General features: G+C 41.3%; 2 protein-coding genes across 3 annotated transcripts in view; both read left to right on the top strand.

The window, feature by feature from the left end:
- Positions 1–14: 14 nt before the first annotated feature.
- On the top strand, positions 15–9,406 carry LOC123742475 (vacuolar protein sorting-associated protein 37D-like). Its single transcript, XM_045717165.1, has 2 exons — positions 15–329; positions 8,852–9,406. Exons 1-2 carry the CDS (start codon positions 207–209, stop codon positions 9,110–9,112), a joined length of 384 nt encoding a protein of 127 aa, XP_045573121.1. The 5' UTR covers positions 15–206; the 3' UTR covers positions 9,113–9,406.
- A 6,759-nt stretch (positions 9,407–16,165) lies between these two features.
- LOC106603449 (VPS37D subunit of ESCRT-I) overlaps positions 16,166–25,955 on the top strand; it is a 40,298-nt gene continuing 30,508 nt past the window's right edge. The window contains exons 1-2 of one of the 2 annotated variants that reach the window (XM_045717163.1): positions 16,166–16,183; positions 17,590–17,762. The gene's annotated coding sequence lies outside the window, so the exon portion shown is untranslated. Of the gene's footprint in view, positions 16,184–17,589; positions 17,763–17,839; positions 17,977–25,955 lie in introns of those variants that run through there. The other variant, XM_045717164.1, reaches the window with a different exon arrangement.

Here is a 25,955-nt window from a genome sequence, read left to right on the forward strand (position 1 = left end):
GTTGTCAGCGACATTACATTAACTGCAAACGTGGTAAGTATGTGTCCCTGCATCTTGTATTGTCTCCGCCAACAGAAACGTTCCGTTCTCGCTACGCGGTCTGCTTCAACACAACACGCGCGTTCGGCTGTGCTATTCACTGCGAACGACATGGAACCAAATGGGCTTACAAACGAACTCGTCTGAACTGCTTGTGAATTAATACAATGTCCAATTTTAAGGACACGAACTCTATCCCAGACGGGTATAGGGCTCTAAACACCAGTGAATTGCAGGAGCTTTTACAAGATGAAGAAAAAATGGACCAGATCGTCCGACTCAATGAGAAGGTATTTGGTTCTACAATGTGATAACTATCGAATAAAACCACAGTTTTGCTAAATGTATCTGTCAATTACATGTGGTTGAGATTACATTTTCCAGACTATTAGGCTACATTAAAACTCAAATAGGTCTCAACATTATGTTCTCTGCTGATTTCTATAGAGCGCGAAATAATTGCTTTGATGCCTCATCGTATGGCACATCATGTAGGCTATAGGCAAGGCATGAGCCGCTTTATTATCCTCCTATGACACTATATTATTGTGCGTGGCTTCCAATGGGAAAAGCCTTCAATGTTTTCCTCCACGTTCTCCTTCAATCCGATAGAGTTTACGTGAATGTAAATAGTATGTTCAATTGGCATTGTTCACATTCCATTCGTTTTTTACAGAATGTTTTTCCATACCAATCAACATGAACAGGGAATTCCTGCTTGCCATACACCTTGCCATACAGGACATGTTCAGTGAGCTGCAGGATCAACCTATTCAAAATGCTATAAAGGCACTAAAATGTTCCTTTGAAAACATATAATCGGTCTCTCTGTCCCACACACACGCACATTTAAATGCAAATACACCTCTTTCTGTCTTTCTGTCTTATTCCTCACTAGAACATCTATTCCTAGATGTAATGTTAAATTACTAGGGCAGTTTGTTCTTGTTCTATTTGTCTTGCACAGTTCAAAAAATAATTGTGATTCATGGTACATAGCCCTCTGCTTGAACTCATCAGGTGTGGCATTCATTCTTGGACAGAGAGAAAATCATTATTCATTTGGGACTGGATGCGCATGTGTCCAATTCAGATCGAGACATGACATTTGAAACCTGCCTCACTGCTGCAGCGAATGAATTAGAGAGATGTTTCCAAAGTGGTTGCATCTCACTGAGAGAGGCCATGGAATGCTCCCAAGGAACTGGATCAGAATTACTTAGCTAGAGGCATGTTAGGGATTTCAGTAATGGTTGTAGTAGCAGCTGCATTCGACTTGACCAAGACATTTGATTGAACATACATTTATAAAATGTTACATGCCAGTAATAAGCTTATACTGGTTAGTTGAGACATTCACACACAATTCTCATTTACAGTTTGTGTAACTAAACATCAGTAGGGTGTCTGGGTGTGCCCCCCTCCCATTGTTTTTCCTGCAGTTGCCATTGTTAGTTTAATAAAGCTCACATATGCATGGTTGGCTGACATGTGAGCATGTGGTAGTGGTAGTTGAGCTCATTGTAGGGGCTGGCTCCACAGCCCCTATGATCCACTGGTGAGCAGCGCTTCAATTCATTAACACTTTGGGGTCTCCAAGGGCAACAGCTCTGAAAGGGTCATTAATGGCACAATAAGATGGATGCTTGTGTATATAGCCCACCTCTCAATAGCTACTGGCTAGCTCCCGCTAGAGAATGTTCTCAGTCTCCTGACTGGCATAATTGCTATCCTCTACTGGCTCCATGGGATTTGACATGGGTAGTAAGCACTAACTGGGAAAATTAAATTACAGTCATCTGGACACTGTAACTGCTCCATTTGAAGACACTCAGTCCCTGAGCACCTCAGCTTACCACAAATGGCAGTGAAGGAGCAGAGCAACACTCAAGCCCTTTTCCCCCAAGACAAATCTAGCTGGTAAATTCTTGCAGATTGTACAGACTTGATGGGAAATGAGCCAGTATCCTCACGCTGGCATATTAAATCATAACACATTCATCATGTTTGTATAATACATTTCCCAATATCAAATGTCAAACAATTAGATTTTATACTAGGTTCACATACATTTTTATTGTATATCCAGTTCTTGTGTCTTCACATATTGACCCACAGAAACTGCCACATCAGTACATTTTCAACTCGAGAAGTTCACACAACATTGTACTTCTTTCCAAATCTGAAGTGCCCTTCAAGTGTTGTTTGTCAGTGCCGGTAAACACTGTCAGGTGGTTTTCTTTACAACCAGTGCATCATCACAAGCACACAGTCCCAGGGGCTCCTGGACCTCCCGTTTGCTAAACAGGGGTAGGAGCAGCCACAGCAGGAAAAGGAAGGTCTGATGCTATTCCTGTTTAGGGAAAAACACTGGCGATTATGAATAGCCATGGATGACAGGGATTTGGAGTGAAATAAGCTGTCCTTGTAGTCACAGGAAATTCAAGGGAGAACAGTGGAGCTGCAGTGTCTTTGTGTGCTTTATTTTGACTCTGGGCCAAATGCTCCGGATTCCGCAGAACATGGGGCTCTGATTGCCTTGCAAATGATCATTATACAAACCACAAGTGTGAGAGAAATGAACAGTAAGACACTTGTGAAGGGACTGAAGTAGCCCAGTGTTGAGGGAGACTATTGAAAAACACTTGGAGCTAAATCACACTTTAGCAAAATCACAGGAACTGTTTGACACTGCTAGAATCTTTAGAGCACTTTCAAATGGGCTGCAAAGATTTGTGGTTTCTCTAAATTGCATGCGGGCCACACAGTGTGGCGTCATAGAAGTAGTTTAATACCCTGTAGACTTTGCCATCTTGCCTGCTGTGACGTGACAATGCAGATATTTCAAGCTGTTCCGATGACAATAATTAAGTATGCACAAAGTGGTGTGACAAGCCTAAGAGACAGGATATTGGCCCAGATACAAAAAATAGAGGGGCTCAGTTTAGAAAGTTCGAATGCATTTGGGAATGGAAAATATACTCCAGAAACCTACAATGAATAACTAGACTAAATGTTAATATTTAGATTATTTTACTACATGGAATGAGTGTTTTAAATATTTAATTCTCAATTAAAATTAATACAGAAGTGGAATACAAGAAGCAAAAACCCCACATTTGGAGGATTCGTAACACAGAAAGGAAATCCAACCTCAAAGCAAACACACAAGTCAAAATGTGTTTTAAAATCTTTTTCATGCTTATATATTTTAAAGTTACAATATATTTTAAAGTTACAATATTCTTAAAAGCAATCAACAACTACTCCAGAAAAATGTAGCCTGTTGGGCATATTCTTGTTTAGATTAAGTCGTCAATGAAAAGATATTGAAATAATTTATCACCCCACTAGATAAATCTACATAAACTAAATCTTGACCTGACAAAGAAAAGTTGGTCAAGAAACAGTTCAAGGGAAAAGCGTATGCACAGTATCTTGGGTAACATCTGTGGAATAAGTCACACATTTTCCTGATGACTTTCATGTCAACATGCCAGTGTCCACCGTCATTGGTTGCTTTGAAAAGTGTCATCTGACCGGCAGTAAAACGGTAGATGAGATGTTTCTCAGGGTTGAATTCTAACCTCTCAGCATCAGACGGTCAAGGTAATCCCAGAGAGCTGTCTAAAATGAGATCACATATGCAGCTGTGATGTCCAGAGCCATGATCTAATTGAAGCCACAGTCTTTTATTCCCTGTGGCTTCCCAGTGGGCAAAAACTGGTTGAATCAACGTTGTTTTCACGTCTTTTCAATGTGATGACATTAAATCAACATGGAAACCTGATTGGATTTGCAAAACGTCATCAACATAAGGGCATTGTGTTTTGTTCACCCAACTTTAAACATACATTCAATAACATAGTGAATTTGTTTGTTGATTTCACATTGAATTCACATTAGTTGACAACTCAACCAAATGTAAATCAAAACTAGATGTTTAACTGACATCTATGCCCAGTTGGTTGTGACTAAGATCAGTGGAAATCATATTTCAAGCCATCACTACTTCATTAGATTATGCATTTATCATGTTGTACAGTACATCCTCCACAGCGGATTTTTAGTCATTGTAACACACAGACATACTTCTCATTTCTGTATACAGTCAGTCAGTTAGTGGTCTGAAACATCTGCATGTCCTTACATACCCAATCCTTCTGATGATGTTGAGGGAGAAGGCTGGGTCCTAAGCAGTTCTGAGAAGGCCCCTTCATTCATTTGAGAATGGGAGCCCTTGATAAAAAAGTTCCTAAGACTTTTTGTTCTTTTCCTCTATTTGATTCATCATTTTAAAGAACACAGATTAAAGCCTTGCACACTCCCCTCCCCTTTCAGCCTATCATAGCTAAATGTACTTTTTTCAAAGTGATTCTTCAACCTCGAAGTCTGAGACGATTAGGGGTTTAACTATCGAAGGGGAAATAAATGTATTTTGGACCCGCAAAGCTTCTTTGATTATTACAGTGCAGGGTTTGTAAAAAGCCTGATATGTCCAGCCAGACACTTTCCACTGAACTGGATTCCCGGGAGCGATGACATAGTTTTGTAGTTGGCCAAAGTTCGAAACAGCCTTCTTCATGCTGACTGCCGAGTGAAGCTTTTAATTAGCAATTGATTATCACCCTGAGCCAGAAGTCTTGGACTCAACCCTCTTCTCAGATAAGGTGGGCAATTTGAAATGTTCTCTCATTCCCTGTACATAGAACTGGCTCCAATTAAAGAAGAAGTCTTATCTAGAATCTTGCTCTGCGGTTTCAGCTTGCAGGAATGGAAATATTTAATCCGAAGAAGACTATATTCCCCTCCATTTTGGGAGGTGTGAGGCATACAATACGCCTTTGCTTGAAGACCACTATGATTGGATCAGTGGTTTCTGACTTTCTCTGGCTGGGGGGTGGCATTCACTTTGGTTTCCTGTTGCAAGAAACTCATGTGGTTTCAGTCGAGAAGTGAGGGTTATACGTAAACTCTGAAGTCGAAAGAAACCAATGTTGAGGAGCCATTGACTGAGTATTTCATAACTGCTGCAAGAAAACTCAATGCTACCCAGCTGCATCAATGACAAAGACCACTATCAGTGATTGTGACTCAGTAACTTGGGAAACATGCCAATACAAGCTGTAGATAATAATCCTCCCTCCTAATTCCCTTTGGCCACTGCGACAGTACGCCCTCTCTGTCTCATTCATTTTACCTCACTTAACCCTACTTTCTAATGTCACTGAGAAACTCTTCCTCCTTGGCTCTTTTTCAGTCTAAAGCACTTTCAACTGACCCACTTTGTTGTGTGTTTGTTCATGATGCAATGAACATAAATTCTCACATTCCTGTAAGCAAATTAATTTCAAGTGGAGGCATGCCCCATGAGGACAGCCAAACTGTTTTTGGTCATGAGCAGAGTATTAAGTGAGGCAAAAATCTCATTATCATTTAACAAAATAAACCATTTATCCTCGGTATGCTTTGGTGAGCTCAGCCAGAGTTAACAATATCCCTGAGGTTTTAAACAGTGCAATTGGCAGCTAAAGAATTCATAATTTTACTTCAGGCAGAATAGCGAATCGCAATAAAAGCCTCCACGCTCTTTTGACTTCAGACAATTTGAGTTAACAGTGGGGTTTGTGGTTTGCCATCCTGTCTGTGCTATGCAAATGTCGTTTTAGGAACAAGATGGACGGAGCTACAGATGACAAGCCACAGAATCCCTTCATCTTGCAACTGTGTTTTTCTCATTGGGTCTAAAGCGATGCATAGCAAAAATGCCACTGGACGTACCAGTAGTCCTGACCACTGGTCCGCTGGAATACGTCGCAATACATTTTCTAATTGTCCTTTAGTTTGGGGATTATTCCCATATATTGACACTTACTTAAATGCAAAATACATTTTTGTTGAATTGAAACCTTTCACCTCGATCAAACCGACAGCGCCATTGTGTTTTGGTACACCAGAAGTACATACATTTTCAATGGAATGTTGCGTTTGCCTTGCACCATTGCATTGCAGGCAAACACAACCACTATTTATCCAGCGTATGCATCAAATTGTATGCATAGACTTGACAGAAATAGTAGCAAAAGGTAAATGTTGAACTTTTGTTGCACATACATTACTAGTCAAAAGTTTGGACACACCTACTCATTCCAGGGTTTTTCTTTGTTTTTACTATTTTCTACATTGTAGAATAATAATGAAGACATCAAAACGATGAAATAACACATATGGAATCATGTAGTAACCAAAAAAGTGTTAAACAAATCAAAATATATTTTATATTCTTCAAAGTAGCCACCCTTTGCCTTGATGACAGCTTTGCATATTGTTGGCATTCTGTCAACCAGCTTCATGAGGTAGTCACCTGGAATGTATTTCAATTAACAGTTGTGCCTTATTAAAAGTTAATTAATGTGTTTGAGACAATCAGTTGTGTTGTGACATGGTAGGGTGGGTATACAGAAGATAGCCCTATTTGGTAAAATACCAAGTCCATATTATGGCAAGAACAGCTCAAATAAGCAAAGAGAAACGACAGTCCATCATTTCTTTAAGACATGAATGTCAGTCAATATGGAAAATTTGTGAACATTTATTAAAGTGCAGTCGCAAAACCCATCAAGCACTATGATGAAACTGGCTCTCATGAGGACCACCACAGGAAAGGAAGACCCAGAGTTACCTCTGCTGCAGAGGATAAGTTCATTAGAGTTAACTGCACCTCAGATTGCAGCCCAAATAAATGCTTCACAGAGTTCAAGTCACAGACACATCTCAACATCAACTGTTCAGAGGAGACAGCGGGAATCAGGCCTTCATGGTCGAATTTCTGCTAAGAAACCACGACTAAAGGACACCAATAATAAGAAGAGACTTGCTTGAGCCACAAGCAATTGACATTAGACCGGTGGAAATCTGTCCTTTGGTCTGATGAGTCCAAATATGAGTTTTTTGGTTCCAACCGGCTTGTCTTTGTGAGACAGAGTAGAGGAACGGATGATCTCTGCATGTGTGGTTCCCATCGTGAAGCATGGAGGAGGAGGTGTGATGGTGCTTTGCTGGTGGCACTGTCTGTGATGTATTTAGAATTCAAGGTACACTTAACCAGCATGGCTACCACAGCATTCTGCAGCGATACGCCATCCCATCTGGTTTGCACTTAGTGGAACTATCATTTGTTTTTCAACAGGACAATGACACCTCCAGGCTGTGTAAGGGCTATTTCGCCAAGAAGGAGAGTGATGGAGTGCTGCATCAGATGACCTGAACTCCACAATCACCCGACCTCAACCTAAATGAGATGGTTTGGGATGAGTTGGACTGCAGAGTGAAGGAAAAGCAGCCAACAAGTGCTCAGCATATGGGAACTCCTTCAAGACTGTTGGAAAAGCAAGAAATACATTCCAGGTGACTACCTCATGAAGCTGGTTGAGAGAATGCCAAGAGTGTGCAAAGCTGCCATCAAGGCAAAGGGTGGCTACTTTGAAGAATCTCAAATATAGAATATATTTTAATTTGTTTAACACTTTTTGATTACTACATGATTCCATATGTGTTATTTCATAGTTTTGATGTTTTCACTACTATTCTACAGTGTAGAAAATTTTGAAAATTAAGAAAAACCGTTGAATGAGTAGGTGTGTCAAAACTTTTGACTGGTACAATATATCCACAAAAATGTTGGATTAGATCATGAAAAAGTTAGAAACATGTATTACGCAGTATTGATGCAATGATGCTGTCGGTCTGATCGAGGCGTTAGTCTGTGGAACTGTCACTATTAATGACTCTACATGTATACATTTTCTTGCCTGTGGTGTGAAGATTCTTGAAAGTGTAAGCAATAGCCTGACTTTAGTCTTGAGTTTGGTTTTTTAACAACTTTAAAGGGCTGATATGTGAAGTAAGCAAAATGTTACTTCGCTAGTGCCAAGTCATCAACTGAATCCTCCCCGTGTGTATGCCAAAGCCACAAGCGTATCATGCGGTCCATGTGTAACATGAGCGAGGCTCTTGACCAGGAATTCAAAGTCCGCTATTTGCCAGAGGTGGAAAGTCACATTGGTTTGGGAATGTGGCCTATAAGTTCTTTTTTTAACATAAACTTTTATTGATCTTGTTTAACACATCTTGACTTAACCGTCACATGAAATGAAGTATCAAGGGCCCTCAGTTTTATTAACCCTGACTGGGAAAGTCCTTTGATATATTCAATATTTACTATAGCCCTACTGGTTGAAGTTCACACCTTGGAACAGGTTTTTGTTCTTAAGTAACTCACCATCAAACATTCATGTATATACAGTAAACCCTTGTTCCTTCCTGTGTTTCTGGCCTTCAATGACCCTGCTGTTTCTCACAATTTCATACTTTCCACACTGACTAACCCCTTTGCTGTTGCTTTCTCTGCTCAAACCCTATGAGAAAACATTTCCCAGCTCAATACATTTCAAACTCAGTGTGTAGAGCATTTCCTGCAGAGTGAGGTTAACCTTGAAGATCTATTGAAGCTTGACACATTTTTTATTTAACTATGAATTCTGTGAAGGCTCAGTTGAGCAGATTTGTAAACATCAATCTTTAAATAGCTAAATAAATATGTACATTTCCAACTGTTGTGCCAACTTTAGACTCCTATTAATCAAGATGCTATAAGTAGGTTGATACACGTACACCTGTATTACTGGAATACTATTTTAAACATGGCACCCTACCATCACAGTCTGTTATTGATTCAGTTAATCCATTTACCTTTTCTTTGTGTGTGCTGAGCTGTACATTCTCAGGGTTCTGACTCCATGCCTGTCTCCAGTTTCAGGAGCTGCAGGTGGACAGAGAGATTCTGCTGACCTCCAACCGGAGCTTGGCCGAGGAGAGCCTCGCCAGGCGACCCCGCCTCAACAACGGCAAACTCCAGCTGGCTGAGAAATATAGGGATCTGACCAATGTGGCAACCGCCTGCCGGGAAAAACAGAGCCGGCTCGGTGAGTCTACATGTGACCAAGAGAGGCAGAGGAGAAAGGACGATTGTCTCTGTTTCTGGGTGTACATGGAATATTGCTGTCAGCCATGAGTCAGGATTAAGAATATAAAAATACATCTGGATAAGAATTTATGGAAATATAATGTCTGTGTGAGGAGTGATCATAGACCAGGGAACGAGAGTTTGATGAGCTGTTGTACCTGACTATTTTTGAGGTAAGCCGCAAAATCTACAATGGTTTATTAATAACATCTAAACAACCCCAGGGTGTGTGCCTTTGTGTCTGTGGAAACACATCACAGAGAATCACGGTTCCATAACAACGCCCTAATGTCGGCTGTTTCATTTATGAGGCCCGCGCTGATCAGTGTCGCGACCTCTTGTGTGGATTGTTATTACATTTGACAGGTTGGTGGGTGAAATCTGCTGGCATTGTTGGGATCCAAACTCTGGACCTGGTCCACGCCCCCTCCCCTCCAGTCCCGCTCATGGGTGTGAGGGGCGGAGGTGGGGTCTTGCAGAACTATTGTGTCCCCATGGGTGAGCTCCGGCAAAGGGGTTCCACCCCTCTTTCAACACTAGCCAAGAGTAACCACTGGAGCATGTATGAAATAGGACTCCTGCTCCACATGAGCCTGTTTCATTTCCCAAACAGTTAACAGGGGCGCTCCTCTGCTAAGGGAGCTGTTTTTTAAAATGTTTATTCTATTTGGCCAAAAGGACTGAATATTGTGTTTCTCCTGGTTTCCTTCTTGGCAGTGTAAGAAGCTGACTGTTTTCTCACGGTCAGACAGACTCGCACATCTCAGGGTCATCTTTGACTCGCTGAATCAAAGAATATGTTATTTAAACAGACAAACAAATAAACAAAATACAGAATAACATATTTTTTCTTATGGTACTGTTCATTGAACTTGCTGAGCTACCCACGAGGCCAAAGTAAACTAGGCAGAAACCTCAGTACCCAAAGGAGCGCCATCACTCTAACCTCCTCGGGCTGAGTAATTGTATGGTTTATTCCGCGGTGGCCCTCATTGCCTTACCTCGTGTTTTCTAAGAGACAAAGGGGCCCCTTTTTGGGGCAGTCCTTCCGAGACTTGAGAGAGAACTTCAGTCTCGCTGTCTTATCGTAGCCCTTTACACTCAGTTGAAAATGGCAGATTTGGGCACTAATAAGTGCTTAAATTTAAGCATAGTGGCTGTACAGTAACATGCTATACATGACGCCAGATATCTGGCTCTGCACTTCACAGCACTGTATGGGTTTTGACTGACAGAACTGCGCCCGACAAGAAGTTGGCCCCATCCCTCCCAGTAATTGGAGAACTTTAGAAATGTTTTGGGTTGGCTGAGTGAGGGAAATGCTGTAAATTAAGATTACTCTATGTATTTGGAAAGACAGGACATTGAGGATTATAAAAAATACTGCTTGGATGTCATAAAAGGAAGCCAAACACCCGTGAGTCCAAATGTACACTTCACATTTCTAAATCATAAAACTCATGTCATATACAGTGTCAAAGTTTATGATCACTATGTTTGATGTACAGCTACAAGATGACATAGCGTCATACCCTGGGTTGTTCTGAACAGAATGATCCTATGTTTGTTTATTGTGAAGAAAATTTGCCTCGTCACACTTCACCTTTATGCATTCATGACCTATGTTCCCTCAAAAAAGTTTATCACTGAGCAAATTTCAGGTCTGCTGAGCGCAAACTTGAACGTTGTGAAAACTTCTGGGACCCGTTTACTGTGGACACTGAGGCTGTACCCGCTTTAAGTAACAGTTTTAAGTAGGCTTCTAAGGCTATTTGATCATAATGTAGGACTATCAGTGGGCCACAATCAAAAACAATGGAGAAAATGCATCCCATATCATTTTAACATGGAAATAGCTGTTCAATCTTCAGCCTACAGTAGCAGCCAATGTGTGTTCAATGTAGGTCTACATTCTATGAGACATTTGAAAAAAAACATGCAGCGCTTGACATTAACTTGTTTATCCACTTGTCCTTCAGACAAGGAGGTGACTGGAAATGTTGTGTTGTTTGATGCAAGAAACCACTTCACAAAATAAAATGCATTATTATTCCCATGCCGTTATTACAGATAATAAGGGAAATTATGCTACCCTCTGCCAATTGGCTACTTAGCTTATTCAAGCTTATTCAAGTCTCAAAATACAACACTGCCCCTTTAAGACAAAAAAGCTCTTTACCTGACTTGCTTTTTTGAAAGTTGAAATGCACGTTTTATAGGAAGCAATCATTCACCCATTGCTGACTACAACTTATCTGTAACTGGGCTAATAACTCAGTAACTAGCAAAGGATATTAACAAATGCACAACTGTGCATTCTTCACTACATGTAGCTCTGGCTTTGATCTCAAAACAAGCACATCTACTCAGGACCGCTCATGCTGTAAACACAGTCCAGCTCAACGTGAATGGCACAGATCCATATATGACAATCGTCTATTTGTATATAGGCCTGCTGCAGCTCTGATTGGTTATGGCATACCGGTCTGTGTAGAGTATGGGCCTGAGTCGTGCCTGTCAATGCAATAGAATCCTACTCAGATGCATTCTCCCTACAACAAAATCTCTTGCATAGTTAGTTTTGTATACTAAGTCTTGCATAGTTCATTTTGTTTTGGTATGTTGCATTGAAAGTGGCTAATATTGTGTTAATTTGATCACAATTCCCACAGTAAAGGGAACCGTTGATAGTGTTAACTAACGGGGAAAACTCTAAAAAGTTGAGTGAAGTTCAATCTCGTGTTTCTCTGTGCGGGCTTATATTTATTCTGCATAGCAGTCCCGGGGAGCTGTGTGCCCGCACACAGTTTAGAGGGAACATTGCTCATGTCTCCTTTCTATGCACACCAAAATTACGATCTGTTTCTCTGATTTGCCTTGTGAAACCTAACACTGTAAGATCATATTTTATAACTTAGCTAGAGATGGAGGTGTGTTCTTTTGTCTGGAGACCAAATTGGAGATTTTAGGTTCCAACCGCTGTTTCTTTGTGAGACGCGGTGTGGGTGAACGGATGATTTCTGCATGTATATTTCCCACCGTAAAGCATGGAGGAGGAGGTGTTATGGTGTGGGGGTGCTTTGCTGGTGATTTATTTAGAATTCAAGGTACAGTTAACCAGCATGGCTACCACAGCATTCTGCAGCGATACACCATCCCATCTGGTTAGGGCTTAGTGGGACTAGGATTTGTTTTTCAACAGGACAATGACCCAACACACACGCCAGGCGTGTAAGGGCTATTTTACCAAGAAGGAGAGTGATTGAGTGCTGCATCAGATGACCTGGCCTACACAGTCCCCAAACCAACCAAATTGAGATGGTTTGGGATGAGTCAGACCGCAGAGTGAAGGAAAAGCAGCCAACAAGTGCTCAGCATATGTGGGAACTCCCTCAAGACTGTTGGAAAAGCATTCCAGGTGAAGCTGGTTGAGAGAATGCCAAGAATGTGCAAAGCTGTCATCAAGGCAAAGGGTGTCTATTTGAAGAATCTCAAATATAAAATATATTTTGATTTGTTTAACACTTTTTTGGTTACTACATGATTCCATGTGTCATTTCATAGTTTTGACGTCTTCACTATTAGTCTACAATGTAGAAAATAGTAAAAAAACTAAAAAACATTTTGACCGGTAGTGTATATGAAAGGCTTTTGTCTGCTGCTCTCCCGCTAGCTGGTAGTTCAAAGAAAATTGCACATGAATGTGTAGATAGTTGCTTCGAAAAGCCTCTTAAGGCAGACGGCCCACCCCTCAGGCTGGGTTTTCGCTGCTGTAACTGTGTGCAAACTCACCAGCTAATGGTCATGGGAAAGATTGGGCACATCAATGCCAGCAGGAAACTGAGCAGTTGTCAGGGGATTTGGGGGTGGAAAGGGGCCTTGTCTTTGCTTAGCAGAGGCATGATGTTGACAGGATGACAGTAGAGCTGCACCAGTGGGGTATGTTAGAGCTCTTAAATGCTTTAGCAGAGCAGCAGCCGCTCGGTAGAGGAAGCCGTAAAACCCCTCTTCTTGAGCCTCATGGGTGAAACTCAGAAATATGTTACTTTTTCTTCAATTGGGGATAAAGCAGGTGCTGCTCAGATCAACAGATGTTTAAATCAGTTAAATTGCCGAACACCTATTTTGATGTTTAGATGAATTTATCCATATTATTTACAGAGGAAATCTCAAAAGCACCCGATTTAAATTAACCCTCATGTACAACAGGCATGTTTTGAAGCCAATCGTTCCTCCCCCTTTTATCCCCTTCTACAGCCTTAGCAGCTGTCCAATGATGGAAGGAGGGTGGAATGTTCACCTTCTTGTCACCACACACACACATACTGTACCAACACTCCAGCTGCACCAACAAAGCAGGATGGTTGGGAGTCCGTCCTTCCTCCACAAAACATCTGATTCTCATTTGGCCAGAGGAGAGGGAAAAAGATGAAAAAAAGGAAGAATTCCTTAGGCAAGAAATCGCAGAAGAGTTACACTGTGTTCTGGCTCAACGTATTGTGTGTATTGCGTAATGCAGCTTGCTTATGTGGTCAAGATTGCTGTGGTCACAGGTGGACCTGCAGCCTTTGTCTGTTTGTCTGTCACTTGTCACATCAACTTCCCACCACCAGCTCACGGTCTATTCTTTTCAGCTTGTTCCCACTATTGATAATTAGTAGTGTAATAACCTTGTTAAAACCAAGTATAGAGTTTATTTGTTATAATTAATTGGTATTAGATTTAAAAAGGTGATCGAATTGCTCCTGAATTGTAATGTCGTTAATGCATTTCTTTTTAATAAATATTTATTTAATGTACAAGTGAATAGGTTGGTTTACTTTTAAGTAAACATTTTGACCAACAAGGTAGCTTGTTAAGCTGTGGCCAATAGGAGAGTTGACCTCGTTAACAGGAGGCCTGGGGGAAAGAGACATTATCAGTGTTGGTGAAGAAAAACTATAAAAGATGATGATAAAAGTATAACAAAACCCATGTCTACTGAGTTTTGAAGGGAAATACTGATTTGATTTTATAATAGAGTTATTATTTTGTTAAAGAAAGACTTAGTGGAGACTGAAGCTAACGACGTACCGTCTCATCGTGGAGGTATTTGACAGCTCGAGGTTAGCCTAGCATCGTGCGAGACTTGGAGAGAATTGCTTGTGGAAGATTAACGAGTTCATGTTTCTATGGGATATCTGTTGCTGCTAAGGAGTACTGTCAGCATTGATAGCTGCGCTTGCTGTGGATCTTGTGACACCTGCACGGAACTGCTATATGTTACCTCGCTGAGGAAATGTCTACGAGTGAGTAACCACAACGGTGGGGTACTTCGGGACTTTATGTGTAGTGATTTTTTTTTTTAGCTCCAACACGCTCCAACAGGTCTAAGCAAGCTTGCAAGTAATTTGGACATGGGTTGTGCACGACTCATTAGGGTTCATTATTTGTATTTATTTTGATGTGGTACATTGAAAATGTGGTAATATACATCTTGAACCTTATGTCTGTTGCATTGGTGGAGTCATTTACTGTTTCAGTTTAATTTAATGCATGGGAAAGAATATCCTTATATAATTACAAAAATCTATAATCAGTCTATCTGAAGTTAATACCCTAGTTGTCATCACCCTTGTCACGTGTGCTCCCTCTCCGGCCTCTAGGTCACCAGGCTGCTCGTTATGATGCACACCTGTCACCATCGTTGCTCGCACCTGCGCGACATCAGACTCACCTAGACTCCATCACCTCCCTGAATACCGGGAGGTGATGGAGTCTAGGTGAGTCTGATGTCGCGCAGGTGCGAGCAACGATGGTGACAGGTGTGCATCATTATTTTTGCTTACTTTTAAGTCAAAAGTTTGGACACACCTACTCATTCCAGGGTTTTTCTTTGTTTTTACTATTTTCTACATTGTAGAATAATAATGAAGACATCAAAACGATGAAATAACACATATGGAATCATGTAGTAACCAAAAAGTGTTAAACAAATCAAAATATATTTTATATTCTTCAAAGTAGCCACCCTTTGCCTTGATGACAGCTTTGCATATTGTTGGCATTCTGTCAACCAGCTTCATGAGGTAGTCACCTGGAATGTATTTCAATTAACAGTTGTGCCTTATTAAAAGTTAATTAATGTGTTTGAGACAATCAGTTGTGTTGTGACATGGTAGGGTGGGTATACAGAAGATAGCCCTATTTGGTAAAATACCAAGTCCATATTATGGCAAGAACAGCTCAAATAAGCAAAGAGAAACGACAGTCCATCATTTCTTTAAGACATGAATGTCAGTCAATATGGAAAATTTGTGAACATTTATTAAAGTGCAGTCGCAAAACCCATCAAGCACTATGATGAAACTGGCTCTCATGAGGACCACCACAGGAAAGGAAGACCCAGAGTTACCTCTGCTGCAGAGGATAAGTTCATTAGAGTTAACTGCACCTCAGATTGCAGCCCAAATAAATGCTTCACAGAGTTCAAGTCACAGACACATCTCAACATCAACTGTTCAGAGGAGACAGCGGGAATCAGGCCTTCATGGTCGAATTTCTGCTAAGAAACCACGACTAAAGGACACCAATAATAAGAAGAGACTTGCTTGAGCCACAAGCAATTGACATTAGACCGGTGGAAATCTGTCCTTTGGTCTGATGAGTCCAAATATGAGTTTTTTGGTTCCAACCGGCTTGTCTTTGTGAGACAGAGTAGAGGAACGGATGATCTCTGCATGTGTGGTTCCCATCGTGAAGCATGGAGGAGGAGGTGTGATGGTGCTTTGCTGGTGGCACTGTCTGTGATGTATTTAGAATTCAAGGTACACTTAACCAGCATGGCTACCACAGCATTCTGCAGCGATACGCCATCCCATCTGGTTTGCACTTAGTGGAACTATCATTTGTTTTTCAACAGGACAATGACACCTCCAGGCTGTGTAAGGGCTATTTCGCCAAGAAGGAGAGTGATGGAGTGCTGCATCAGATGACCTGAACTCCACAATCACCCGACCTCAACCTAAATGAGATGGTTTGGGATGAGTTGGACTGCAGAGTGAAGGAAAAGCAGCCAACAAGTGCTCAGCATATGGGAACTCCTTCAAGACTGTTGGAAAAGCAAGAAATACATTCCAGGTGACTACCTCATGAAGCTGGTTGAGAGAATGCCAAGAGTGTGCAAAGCTGCCATCAAGGCAAAGGGTGGCTACTTTGAAGAATCTCAAATATAGAATATATTTTAATTTGTTTAACACTTTTTTGATTACTACATGATTCCATATGTGTTATTTCATAGTTTTGATGTTTTCACTACTATTCTACAGTGTAGAAAATTTTGAAAATTAAGAAAAACCGTTGAATGAGTAGGTGTGTCAAAACTTTTGACTGGTACAATATATCCACAAAAATGTTGGATTAGATCATGAAAAAGTTAGAAACATGTATTACGCAGTATTGATGCAATGATGCTGTCGGTCTGATCGAGGCGTTAGTCTGTGGAACTGTCACTATTAATGACTCTACATGTATACATTTTCTTGCCTGTGGTGTGAAGATTCTTGAAAGTGTAAGCAATAGCCTGACTTTAGTCTTGAGTTTGGTTTTTTAACAACTTTAAAGGGCTGATATGTGAAGTAAGCAAAATGTTACTTCGCTAGTGCCAAGTCATCAACTGAATCCTCCCCGTGTGTATGCCAAAGCCACAAGCGTATCATGCGGTCCATGTGTAACATGAGCGAGGCTCTTGACCAGGAATTCAAAGTCCGCTATTTGCCAGAGGTGGAAAGTCACATTGGTTTGGGAATGTGGCCTATAAGTTCTTTTTTTAACATAAACTTTTATTGATCTTGTTTAACACATCTTGACTTAACCGTCACATGAAATGAAGTATCAAGGGCCCTCAGTTTTATTAACCCTGACTGGGAAAGTCCTTTGATATATTCAATATTTACTATAGCCCTACTGGTTGAAGTTCACACCTTGGAACAGGTTTTTGTTCTTAAGTAACTCACCATCAAACATTCATGTATATACAGTAAACCCTTGTTCCTTCCTGTGTTTCTGGCCTTCAATGACCCTGCTGTTTCTCACAATTTCATACTTTCCACACTGACTAACCCCTTTGCTGTTGCTTTCTCTGCTCAAACCCTATGAGAAAACATTTCCCAGCTCAATACATTTCAAACTCAGTGTGTAGAGCATTTCCTGCAGAGTGAGGTTAACCTTGAAGATCTATTGAAGCTTGACACATTTTTTATTTAACTATGAATTCTGTGAAGGCTCAGTTGAGCAGATTTGTAAACATCAATCTTTAAATAGCTAAATAAATATGTACATTTCCAACTGTTGTGCCAACTTTAGACTCCTATTAATCAAGATGCTATAAGTAGGTTGATACACGTACACCTGTATTACTGGAATACTATTTTAAACATGGCACCCTACCATCACAGTCTGTTATTGATTCAGTTAATCCATTTACCTTTTCTTTGTGTGTGCTGAGCTGTACATTCTCAGGGTTCTGACTCCATGCCTGTCTCCAGTTTCAGGAGCTGCAGGTGGACAGAGAGATTCTGCTGACCTCCAACCGGAGCTTGGCCGAGGAGAGCCTCGCCAGGCGACCCCCGCCTCAACAACGGCAAACTCCAGCTGGCTGAGAAATATAGGGATCTGACCAATGTGGCAACCGCCTGCCGGGAAAAACAGAGCCGGCTCGGTGAGTCTACATGTGACCAAGAGAGGCAGAGGAGAAAGGACGATTGTCTCTGTTTCTGGGTGTACATGGAATATTGCTGTCAGCCATGAGTCAGGATTAAGAATATAAAAATACATCTGGATAAGAATTTATGGAAATATAATGTCTGTGTGAGGAGTGATCATAGACCAGGGAACGAGAGTTTGATGAGCTGTTGTACCTGACTATTTTTGAGGTAAGCCGCAAAATCTACAATGGTTTATTAATAACATCTAAACAACCCCAGGGTGTGTGCCTTTGTGTCTGTGGAAACACATCACAGAGAATCACGGTTCCATAACAACGCCCTAATGTCGGCTGTTTCATTTATGAGGCCCGCGCTGATCAGTGTCGCGACCTCTTGTGTGGATTGTTATTACATTTGACAGGTTGGTGGGTGAAATCTGCTGGCATTGTTGGGATCCAAACTCTGGACCTGGTCCACGCCCCTCCCCTCCAGTCCCGCTCATGGGTGTGAGGGGCGGAGGTGGGGTCTTGCAGAACTATTGTGTCCCCATGGGTGAGCTCCGGCAAAGGGGTTCCACCCCTCTTTCAACACTAGCCAAGAGTAACCACTGGAGCATGTATGAAATAGGACTCCTGCTCCACATGAGCCTGTTTCATTTCCCAAACAGTTAACAGGGGCGCTCCTCTGCTAAGGGAGCTGTTTTTTAAAATGTTTATTCTATTTGGCCAAAAGGACTGAATATTGTGTTTCTCCTGGTTTCCTTCTTGGCAGTGTAAGAAGCTGACTGTTTTCTCACGATCAGACAGACTCGCACATCTCAGGGTCATCTTTGACTCGCTGAATCAAAGAATATGTTATTTAAACAGACAAACAAATAAACAAAATACAGAATAACATATTTTTTCTTATGGTACTGTTCATTGAACTTGCTGAGCTACCCACGAGGCCAAAGTAAACTAGGCAGAAACCTCAGTACCCAAAGGAGCGCCATCACTCTAACCTCCTCGGGCTGAGTAATTGTATGGTTTATTCCGCGGTGGCCCTCATTGCCTTACCTCGTGTTTTCTAAGAGACAAAGGGGCCCCTTTTTGGGGCAGTCCTTCCGAGACTTGAGAGAGAACTTCAGTCTCGCTGTCTTATCGTAGCCCTTTACACTCAGTTGAAAATGGCAGATTTGGGCACTAATAAGTGCTTAAATTTAAGCATAGTGGCTGTACAGTAACATGCTATACATGACGCCAGATATCTGGCTCTGCACTTCACAGCACTGTATGGGTTTTGACTGACAGAACTGCGCCCGACAAGAAGTTGGCCCCATCCCTCCCAGTAATTGGAGAACTTTAGAAATGTTTTGGGTTGGCTGAGTGAGGGAAATGCTGTAAATTAAGATTACTCTATGTATTTGGAAAGACAGGACATTGAGGATTATAAAAAATACTGCTTGGATGTCATAAAAGGAAGCCAAACACCCGTGAGTCCAAATGTACACTTCACATTTCTAAATCATAAAACTCATGTCATATACAGTGTCAAAGTTTATGATCACTATGTTTGATGTACAGCTACAAGATGACATAGCGTCATACCCTGGGTTGTTCTGAACAGAATGATCCTATGTTTGTTTATTGTGAAGAAAATTTGCCTCGTCACACTTCACCTTTATGCATTCATGACCTATGTTCCCTCAAAAAAGTTTATCACTGAGCAAATTTCAGGTCTGCTGAGCGCAAACTTGAACGTTGTGAAAACTTCTGGGACCCGTTTACTGTGGACACTGAGGCTGTACCCGCTTTAAGTAACAGTTTTAAGTAGGCTTCTAAGGCTATTTGATCATAATGTAGGACTATCAGTGGGCCACAATCAAAAACAATGGAGAAAATGCATCCCATATCATTTTAACATGGAAATAGCTGTTCAATCTTCAGCCTACAGTAGCAGCCAATGTGTGTTCAATGTAGGTCTACATTCTATGAGACATTTGAAAAAAAACATGCAGCGCTTGACATTAACTTGTTTATCCACTTGTCCTTCAGACAAGGAGGTGACTGGAAATGTTGTGTTGTTTGATGCAAGAAACCACTTCACAAAATAAAATGCATTATTATTCCCATGCCGTTATTACAGATAATAAGGGAAATTATGCTACCCTCTGCCAATTGGCTACTTAGCTTATTCAAGCTTATTCAAGTCTCAAAATACAACACTGCCCCTTTAAGACAAAAAGCTCTTTACCTGACTTGCTTTTTTGAAAGTTGAAATGCACGTTTTATAGGAAGCAATCATTCACCCATTGCTGACTACAACTTATCTGTAACTGGGCTAATAACTCAGTAACTAGCAAAGGATATTAACAAATGCACAACTGTGCATTCTTCACTACATGTAGCTCTGGCTTTGATCTCAAAACAAGCACATCTACTCAGGACCGCTCATGCTGTAAACACAGTCCAGCTCAACGTGAATGGCACAGATCCATATATGACAATCGTCTATTTGTATATAGGCCTGCTGCAGCTCTGATTGGTTATGGCATACCGGTCTGTGTAGAGTATGGGCCTGAGTCGTGCCTGTCAATGCAATAGAATCCTACTCAGATGCATTCTCCCTACAACAAAATCTCTTGCATAGTTAGTTTTGTATACTAAGTCTTGCATAGTTCATTTTGTTTTGGTATGTTGCATTGAAAGTGGCTAATATTGTGTTAATTTGATCACAATTCCCACAGTAAAGGGAACCGTTGATAGTGTTAACTAACGGGGAAAACTCTAAAAAGTTGAGTGAAGTTCAATCTCGTGTTTCTCTGTGCGGGCTTATATTTATTCTGCATAGCAGTCCCGGGGAGCTGTGTGCCCGCACACAGTTTAGAGGGAACATTGCTCATGTCTCCTTTCTATGCACACCAAAATTACGATCTGTTTCTCTGATTTGCCTTGTGAAACCTAACACTGTAAGATCATATTTTATAACTTAGCTAGAGATGGAGGTGTGTTCTTTTGTCTGGAGACCAAATTGGAGATTTTAGGTTCCAACCGCTGTTTCTTTGTGAGACGCGGTGTGGGTGAACGGATGATTTCTGCATGTATATTTCCCACCGTAAAGCATGGAGGAGGAGGTGTTATGGTGTGGGGGTGCTTTGCTGGTGATTTATTTAGAATTCAAGGTACAGTTAACCAGCATGGCTACCACAGCATTCTGCAGCGATACACCATCCCATCTGGTTAGGGCTTAGTGGGACTAGGATTTGTTTTTCAACAGGACAATGACCCAACACACACGCCAGGCGTGTAAGGGCTATTTTACCAAGAAGGAGAGTGATTGAGTGCTGCATCAGATGACCTGGCCTACACAGTCCCCAAACCAACCAAATTGAGATGGTTTGGGATGAGTCAGACCGCAGAGTGAAGGAAAAGCAGCCAACAAGTGCTCAGCATATGTGGGAACTCCCTCAAGACTGTTGGAAAAGCATTCCAGGTGAAGCTGGTTGAGAGAATGCCAAGAATGTGCAAAGCTGTCATCAAGGCAAAGGGTGTCTATTTGAAGAATCTCAAATATAAAATATATTTTGATTTGTTTAACACTTTTTTGGTTACTACATGATTCCATGTGTCATTTCATAGTTTTGACGTCTTCACTATTAGTCTACAATGTAGAAAATAGTAAAAAAACTAAAAAACATTTTGACCGGTAGTGTATATGAAAGGCTTTTGTCTGCTGCTCTCCCGCTAGCTGGTAGTTCAAAGAAAATTGCACATGAATGTGTAGATAGTTGCTTCGAAAAGCCTCTTAAGGCAGACGGCCCACCCCTCAGGCTGGGTTTTCGCTGCTGTAACTGTGTGCAAACTCACCAGCTAATGGTCATGGGAAAGATTGGGCACATCAATGCCAGCAGGAAACTGAGCAGTTGTCAGGGGATTTGGGGGTGGAAAGGGGCCTTGTCTTTGCTTAGCAGAGGCATGATGTTGACAGGATGACAGTAGAGCTGCACCAGTGGGGTATGTTAGAGCTCTTAAATGCTTTAGCAGAGCAGCAGCCGCTCGGTAGAGGAAGCCGTAAAACCCCTCTTCTTGAGCCTCATGGGTGAAACTCAGAAATATGTTACTTTTTCTTCAATTGGGGATAAAGCAGGTGCTGCTCAGATCAACAGATGTTTAAATCAGTTAAATTGCCGAACACCTATTTTGATGTTTAGATGAATTTATCCATATTATTTACAGAGGAAATCTCAAAAGCACCCGATTTAAATTAACCCTCATGTACAACAGGCATGTTTTGAAGCCAATCGTTCCTCCCCTTTTATCCCCTTCTACAGCCTTAGCAGCTGTCCAATGATGGAAGGAGGGTGGAATGTTCACCTTCTTGTCACCACACACACACATACTGTACCAACACTCCAGCTGCACCAACAAAGCAGGATGGTTGGGAGTCCGTCCTTCCTCCACAAAACATCTGATTCTCATTTGGCCAGAGGAGAGGGAAAAAGATGAAAAAAAGGAAGAATTCCTTAGGCAAGAAATCGCAGAAGAGTTACACTGTGTTCTGGCTCAACGTATTGTGTGTATTGCGTAATGCAGCTTGCTTATGTGGTCAAGATTGCTGTGGTCACAGGTGGACCTGCAGCCTTTGTCTGTTTGTCTGTCACTTGTCACATCAACTTCCCACCACCAGCTCACGGTCTATTCTTTTCAGCTTGTTCCCACTATTGATAATTAGTAGTGTAATAACCTTGTTAAAACCAAGTATAGAGTTTATTTGTTATAATTAATTGGTATTAGATTTAAAAGGTGATCGAATTGCTCCTGAATTGTAATGTCGTTAATGCATTTCTTTTTAATAAATATTTATTTAATGTACAAGTGAATAGGTTGGTTTACTTTTAAGTAAACATTTTGACCAACAAGGTAGCTTGTTAAGCTGTGGCCAATAGGAGAGTTGACCTCGTTAACAGGAGGCCTGGGGGAAAGAGACATTATCAGTGTTGGTGAAGAAAAACTATAAAAGATGATGATAAAAGTATAACAAAACCCATGTCTACTGAGTTTTGAAGGGAAATACTGATTTGATTTTATAATAGAGTTATTATTTTGTTAAAGAAAGACTTAGTGGAGACTGAAGCTAACGACGTACCGTCTCATCGTGGAGGTATTTGACAGCTCGAGGTTAGCCTAGCATCGTGCGAGACTTGGAGAGAATTGCTTGTGGAAGATTAACGAGTTCATGTTTCTATGGGATATCTGTTGCTGCTAAGGAGTACTGTCAGCATTGATAGCTGCGCTTGCTGTGGATCTTGTGACACCTGCACGGAACTGCTATATGTTACCTCGCTGAGGAAATGTCTACGAGTGAGTAACCACAACGGTGGGGTACTTCGGGACTTTATGTGTAGTGATTTTTTTTTTTAGCTCCAACACGCTCCAACAGGTCTAAGCAAGCTTGCAAGTAATTTGGACATGGGTTGTGCACGACTCATTAGGGTTCATTATTTGTATTTATTTTGATGTGGTACATTGAAAATGTGGTAATATACATCTTGAACCTTATGTCTGTTGCATTGGTGGAGTCATTTACTGTTTCAGTTTAATTTAATGCATGGGAAAGAATATCCTTATATAATTACAAAAATCTATAATCAGTCTATCTGAAGTTAATACCCTAGTTGTCATCACCCTTGTCACGTGTGCTCCCTCTCCGGCCTCTAGGTCACCAGGCTGCTCGTTATGATGCACACCTGTCACCATCGTTGCTCGCACCTGCGCGACATCAGACTCACCTAGACTCCATCACCTCCCTGAATACCGGGAGGTGATGGAGTCTAGGTGAGTCTGATGTCGCGCAGGTGCGAGCAACGATGGTGACAGGTGTGCATCATGTGAATGTGATGTGTGATGTGATGTGTGATGTGAATGTGATGTGATGTGAATCCCTGAATACATATATATATATGTGTGTGTGTGTGTGTGTGTGTGTGTGTGTGTGTGTGTGTGTGTGTGTGTGTGTGTGTGTGTGTGTCACTCACTCCCTTTGGTTCCTTCCCCAGGCGTCATTGTTTCTGTTCCAGTGTCATGTCTGTGTGCTGTTAGTGTTTCTTGTTTTGTATTATATTCTGTTTGTTTTATTAAAACACTCACTTCCTGAACTTGCTTCCCGACTGTCATCGCACATCGTTACAACCCTAGCGAGTTTACAATAGGGATTCTTATTGGAGATGTCCTTCTCACCTAATGTCCCATGCTGTTCAGATATTCTAAGTAAGGTAATGTTGTGAGAGTCAAATTCGAGCCTGGTGAGAGGGTTACAGTAGTATTGACTTCCAAGTTTAGATATATTTCTCCCCCTCGTTTCAAATTACTGTCAGCACTGAGGCTTGGGCTTATTTGTGGGATTCAAAATACCCAGAAGGTGAATTCAGAGCTGTTTCCCCTTGAGTTGTGAATTTTGTTTGCACAAGTTTGGGCTCTAACTTCTGACAGAAAGTAGGCAACAAATCTGATCTATGTATTTAGAGTTTCTTCTTTTTCTCTATAGACAGACGGCATGTGTTTCCGACGTCACCTCCTCTCAGAACACACAGAAAGAAACCTGTGGTCAATGCTTCCGCCCACATTGAATGTACACAGAATGGGACTGCTGCAGAAAAGTATGCCCCCTGCTCTACAACGTGGGCTCTTCCCACCCACAGATATCTTTCAGTGTGACTTGAGATACATCTGGAACTATTACAATAAATTAGGTCATTATACATGTTAACGTGAAAAGAAGCACCAAGACAAACAAAGCCCACTTCTCTGAGTGACCATGAAGCGCAAGGCTTTTATTGGCCTCTTACACTCCCACGGCTTCAGACTGATTGGAAGCCAGCCACTTTAGTGCTAGGGTGTGAGATTGCACTGGGACTGGTGTGAGTCAGTAATTAAGTCCGTTTCATTTCGGTATGTGTGTTGGTGGGGGTAGTTATCAAAGTTGGATTAAGGCTACTGAACTCCCCTTACACAGACCTTACCACATGGGGGGAGAATGGGGCCCTTTGCAGGCTTTTGTACTCAATCCCCCTGAGAATCAAACCACAACTGCCAGATAGACAAAGACAGCCCTCACTTATGTGTAACAAATGATACATAAAGTAGTTATGTAACAAATGGAAAACAGTTTTTCTCAACATTGCACATTCCAATGGGAATTGTGTACCCATAGTTTCACAGCATTGTACAAGAGAGAGAGTAATCTCTGCAGCATGAGGAGACCTTCAGTGGTCTGAACAAGTATTTTTTTTGCCCGCACCCATATTTAACTATATTCTTCCCATGATCTTGACCTTTTCGAGTTCTGGAGGTGTAATTAAACATGTTAGCATTGGCCTAATTAAACATGTTAGCATTGGCCTATGTAAGGAGCTTTCCCTCCATTACCTCACACAGTGTAGGCCTGCTGTATACTGCCAAGTTGTCATAAAGAGATTGTGAAATAATTGGCTCGATGTCTAATTTTTTGGGGAGCTGTAAGGACAAAATAAAATGCCCAACAAATGTGATATAGTGGTGAGCTGTGAAAGCACACATTGTAGGAAGATATCTAGAGACAAAATCCTTCACCTTTCAACTAGCCTGAAGGTGTAATCAATCTTGCTGGATTTGTGTTTTGAATTCTTCTCATGTTATTTTTTGCTGATGTAGAGAAACAGTTATCGTTAGCTGCTGAAGGCACTAGAAGATGCTAACGCTGTTGCTATTGTCAGACTGTAATAAAGTAAAGATGAAGCCACTCGGCTCCAATCCGGAGTGCTAGCACTGCTCTAACCTCCTCTGCACGCACACAGTCTTCTTGGATCTGAGGAGAGCTGAGAAACCATTCTGTACAAATCTCATTACACAAGATGCTGGGGCCTCATTTATAACTGTTTCGTAAGTTTCACACTCAATATCTGCGTGCGCCATTTCTGAAAAGAATACGTACATCTAAAAATATTGAGATTTATAAACTTGGCACATGCCATACATAGGCTACGCATGTTTTCCATTCTGAATCAGACCTGTTGTAAAACTGCTGTGCGTGTGTGTAACATGGTGGGTTATGTGTCCACTTGACACTTCAGAAATATGTGTTTATGTATTCCTATTGGTTGGTTGAATTTGCATATCAATAAGGTGTTATTTCCATTGATCATGCTTGCAGATAGGGGGAGATCGAAAACATACATTCTTCCCAGTCTGATA

This window comes from Salmo salar, chromosome ssa04, assembly GCF_905237065.1.
Source record: "Salmo salar chromosome ssa04, Ssal_v3.1, whole genome shotgun sequence".
Taxonomy (NCBI): Eukaryota; Metazoa; Chordata; class Actinopteri; order Salmoniformes; family Salmonidae; genus Salmo; species Salmo salar.

What these genes read in the sequence shown, in the direction of transcription:
- LOC123742475 (XM_045717165.1), top strand. Translation starts at nt 207, where the DNA reads ATGTCCAATTTTAAGGACACGAACTCTATCCCAGACGGGTATAGGGCT. An exon ending in TCGTCCGACTCAATGAGAAG is followed by an intron (nt 330 to 8,851) that starts GTATTTGGTTCT and finishes GCCTGTCTCCAG; the next exon opens with TTTCAGGAGCTGCAGGTGGA.